We start from the raw sequence: 4,245 nt of genomic DNA, 5'->3' as shown, positions 1-4,245 counted from the left end.
TAAATCCATGAAAGATGCTATTTAATTTTAAATAGTTTACAAGCAACTAAGCACAAAATTAAGTGAAACACATACCAGATTAGAATAGTTTTGACTGTAAAAAGAAACCAGCTCTAAATTGCACAAATACATAGTTATGAAGTTCCTACCATTAGGAGGAGCCATTAACGCCTTTTTATATCGTCTGGGGATCCTCCCTTCGCACTATGCATGATTTTAATGTTCATCAGTCTTCCTGTAAAGTAGGGATGCACGATATACACGCCGAATATATCAAATAGGCAATGCCATTCCTCAGCAGACTTGTGTTCCCACTGATTCAATAAAAGGTCAATTGCAACAAACATTTTGCAAATGAAAAACCACCAGGTATCTAACATCACTAATATATATATATACAACTGAAGTTTGTGCCCGATTGAAACCAAAATTACAGGAAATAAAAGCAACCTTTACCAAACCTCGCCGGGAATTAAAGGTCCATAATCCAGCAAAGCAACCTGATATTCATGGATAACACTGACCACCTAAAAAAAAAAAAAAAAAAAAAAAAGGCGAACTAAACCATGTCCCAAGTAACAGTATGCTGCATATCATGATGCCAAGAGACTACATTAGACAGTCACAAATACTACCGTTCCCAGTTAACATGTTTTCCTTGTTCATCTGAGTCTATACAAGTACTGCTACCTGCAGTTAAGCCAAAATTAGATGACAACCAATTATATATTTATTCTCCCAAAAATATTCCAATATTTTGCAAAATTTCCTGCAAATATTTTCAACATACCCACCTGTCATGTTCACGATTTCCATCAGGACTATCCATACTCCGCAGCAAATCCACTATCTCAACCCTCACATCAGGCATCGGTGTGGTTCCCACACTCGACAGAGCTCCAGCTGGAAAATTTGGACTCTACAAGGTAAAACATTGCAACACGTTAACACTTAATTTTGTAAATAATTTTTCCACTTTTTTGCTACCCTACTCTGTTTACATTGGCCACCCAATCACAAATATTGGCCCTTCCCGGCGGCAGAGGTAGGGAACGGCTGGGGTCGCCCTCACCCCAAACTCCTTTTTTTCCCTATTTTTGCCTATAAACTAATGAATTTTTTTTATTTGGCCCATTAAAGTTTGAAAATTTTTCCTTCACCCTAGCATTAAATACAAAAAAAAAAAAAAAAAAAAAAACACAAAATGTACTATGTAATCATCTAGAAGATCTTACTTCTACAGCAATTGAGACGTTATCCCCTTTATTTGCAACAGTTTGTGTATTCTTTTCAGCTTGAGAAGCCACACATTTAGTTCTCGGTCTACCCCGTGACTTTGTTGTTTGTGGATTGTTGTAAACAACTGCATCATCATTAACACACGATTTATCGCCTCTTTCAGCAACACTACATTCACCAACAAAGATATCATTATTATTCCTACTTCCTCCCATCTCCCAACTCTCTAGCTTTGTCAACAGTTCCCTAAGAGAATTGTACACGTATGAACACATCTCGTCCTTTCCATAAACAATGTCAACTGCTTTTGTGAAAATTTCTTCCATTTCTTTAACTCTTTTAGCTTCCTCTGAAAGTTGGGGACCAAATAAGCTGCTCTTTATTATGCTATAATAACGTTTCAGATCTTTCCTCCACCTATTCAATATATACCTGTTTGGTAAAACATCGACATCATGCTTTGTAAGAACACACAATGCATGTGAGCACAAAATACCCTTTGACTCAAACAACATACAACTGCAACTAACATCTACCAAATCATGGTTGTATATCACATCGTGGTTAACCCTCTTCCAGCCACCACCGTCTAGAAATACCTTGTAATCTATTGAGTACCTAAGAACATTTTGTCTTTCTCCAACCAGGGAAACACTACAATACATCATTTTCAGAAACTCCTTCCTAACTTGTACATAAATTCCATGAGTGTAAGCTTCTTGGAATTGTTTCTCAATGGCATATTCACTACACGTCGGAATTTTTGAGTTCATTGAATCAAAATCAGCTTGCATCTCTTTCTCTATTTTATTCATCAATGCAACCTCGTACTGGTCTAAAAATTGTTTCAGCGTGCTCCTTGAATGTATGTATCCATCGAAAAAGGAGTTCATGCTCTCGTTCCTTTGGGTCAACGACAGTCCTCCCCAAAAGTACCTTCTCACGTAAATGGGAACCCATTTCTCTTTCCCTTCGTATAAATCAATTAGCCAAGAGTGCTCATGGAGATTAAACCAATCAAGCATCATTTCCCAACCTTTTTCAAACTCATCAATTGACACACTATCAAATACTAGGTTGGTAAAAAACTCTTTGATTTCACTATACTGATTATATTGCTTCATCTTTTCAGAAAACTTTAACATTATGTATCGTAGACACCACCGGTGCCTAGTTTCAGGAAAAACAATCTCAATTGCCTTCGAAATACTTGCACACTGATCAGTTATTATAGCTGGTGGTGCAACATTACCCATGCATCGCAGCAACTGTCTAAAGACCCAAACAAAAGTAGATACTTTCTCATTACAGATCAATGCACAACCTAGCAGAATGGGTTGTCCATGATGATTAATGCCAACAAATGATGCAAATGGCATTTTATACTCGTTCACTAGATACATTGTGTCTAGTGATATAACATCACCAAATTCCTTATAAGCATATTGACACCTTCCATCTGCCCAGAATACATTCTTCATTCGACCAGTCTTGTCCACAGCAATTTCATAAAAGAAATTTCTATCACGTTGTTGCATTCTCCTGAACAATTGATACACTGCTTCAACATCACCTTTTGCAAGATGCAACTTCCCCACTTTGCCTAAATGGCTATGGCAGTCTCCTTCTGAACAACTAATCATCTCGGGCCCCTCAACTTCGGCAACCAAAGAACGAAAAGTCTTGCATGATCTAGCATCTACACTATCATTCACCTCCAACCTTCTCTTCTCATGCGGCAATAGCGCTCGTTGTTGGAGTAAAAATTTAGATTTGCTTGGTGCCATTTCATGATTATGCTCCAATATAACTTTATTAATTTTCCACCTTCCATCTCTTTGATTAGACGCACACAATCGAGCCTTACAACCTATCCGTCTTGAAGGTCGTTGTCTTTCCTTAATGTTAATGTTAGTTCCAGCTTTACGCCCACGGTGACAACCGAAGGTTATAAATTGATAGTCACCATTTACATCTTTTCTCCCAGACAACTTGTTGACACAAAATCCTTTCGCCATTGCATATTCTTGGTAGTAATCGAAAACCTCTTCCATTTCCTTAAACAACATGCCAACCTGTGGCTCATTTTGCGAATTACCACAATTGTTACCAGTGTCCTCGATCGTAGATTCTATTCCATTCCTTTGTGTCACATCAATATCGCTACATTCCTCCATCATGCTAGTCATGGTTCATATACATTCTCTGTCTTCTGTATCTCCCAAACTCCAGCCTACATACAAAACCAAACTATACACCCATATAATCGATTAAATGAATCAACATGTTATAACAAACTCAAAGGACAGTGATCAAAAACAATTTATTTACTGCCATGATTAATTCATACCACTTGACTATATAACATTCTTACAGTATTCTGTTCCCCACACTCAATTTTACATGAACAAACATTGCAAACATTCTGCAACTTAGACTGATGCAACAAAATTCACCATATTCAAACCTGGCCACGCCCTATAATTTGAAACGTTCCATGCCCACTTTAACCCCAAATATTTAGCTAAAACAAATTTAGTTATCATAACAATTTCAAAAGATAATGCACTGATTTCCATGTCAGAAAAACACATCTTTGAATGCTTCGGCTATCACAAAAATTTAATCAACCCAAATTTATTCCACATTAAGGTCCACCAAAAAACAATAAGGTTCCTATCCCTATCACCATAATCATATTCACAAGTTCAAATTTTAACCTTTCTGTTCAAATTCACCAGCAAGTTACTTTAGCAGAATATACCCCAAACCATGTCAATTAATTTGTTTAATATTTCATACACACATTTTCCATACCTGGACATATAGTTGTAGCTTCGTCTTGCTCAGTTTGTCGACAACATACCCTCTCAAATTTTTAATATTCCTCCATTACAGCCAGGCCTCTCCCCTTACCACTGCGATCTGCGTTTTGCACACCGATTACTTCTTCTTCAACAACTCCACTGTAAAACCTCGTTCTTTTCTCCTCCTCTATTACTTTGC

The 4,245-nt window shown here is 37.2% G+C and overlaps 1 protein-coding gene across 7 annotated transcripts; it reads right to left on the bottom strand.

Moving 5' to 3' along the window:
- Positions 1-4,245, bottom strand: LOC105628485 (protein FAR-RED IMPAIRED RESPONSE 1). Of its 7 annotated transcripts, XR_016322019.1 has the most exons (6): positions 4,057-4,245; positions 1,236-3,489; positions 791-919; positions 636-690; positions 451-527; positions 1-314 (listed from the first exon to the last, which is right to left on the bottom strand). XR_016322019.1 is itself a non-coding variant. In XM_089724663.1 (5 exons), exons 2-4 carry the CDS (start codon positions 3,426-3,428, stop codon positions 673-675), a joined length of 2,340 nt encoding a protein of 779 aa, XP_089580789.1. In that variant the 5' UTR covers positions 3,429-3,489; positions 4,057-4,245; the 3' UTR covers positions 1-527; positions 636-672. The 7 variants fall into 7 exon arrangements, 4 of the variants coding, with proteins under 4 accessions (XP_089580789.1, XP_012065290.3, XP_089580790.1 ...); XR_016322018.1 differs by having other exon boundaries at positions 451-690; XR_016322020.1 differs by having other exon boundaries at positions 1-527; positions 795-919.

This window comes from Jatropha curcas, chromosome 8 (assembly GCF_041381405.1).
Source record: "Jatropha curcas cultivar XTBG-Jc1 chromosome 8, XTBG_Jcur_1.0, whole genome shotgun sequence".
Classification (NCBI taxonomy): domain Eukaryota; kingdom Viridiplantae; phylum Streptophyta; class Magnoliopsida; order Malpighiales; family Euphorbiaceae; genus Jatropha; species Jatropha curcas.
Note: the sequence above shows the minus strand (reverse complement) of the source record. Positions and strands in the feature narration are given on the sequence as shown.

Bases quoted from the DNA above. Each gene is read 5' to 3' on its own strand.
- LOC105628485 (XM_012209900.4), bottom strand. From the start codon at position 3,428: ATGACTAGCATGATGGAGGAATGTAGCGATATTGATGTGACACAAAGG. The intron at 920-1,235 runs GTAAGATCTTCT...TTTACCTTGTAG, and splicing joins ACGTCTCAATTGCTGTAGAA to AGTCCAAATTTTCCAGCTGG.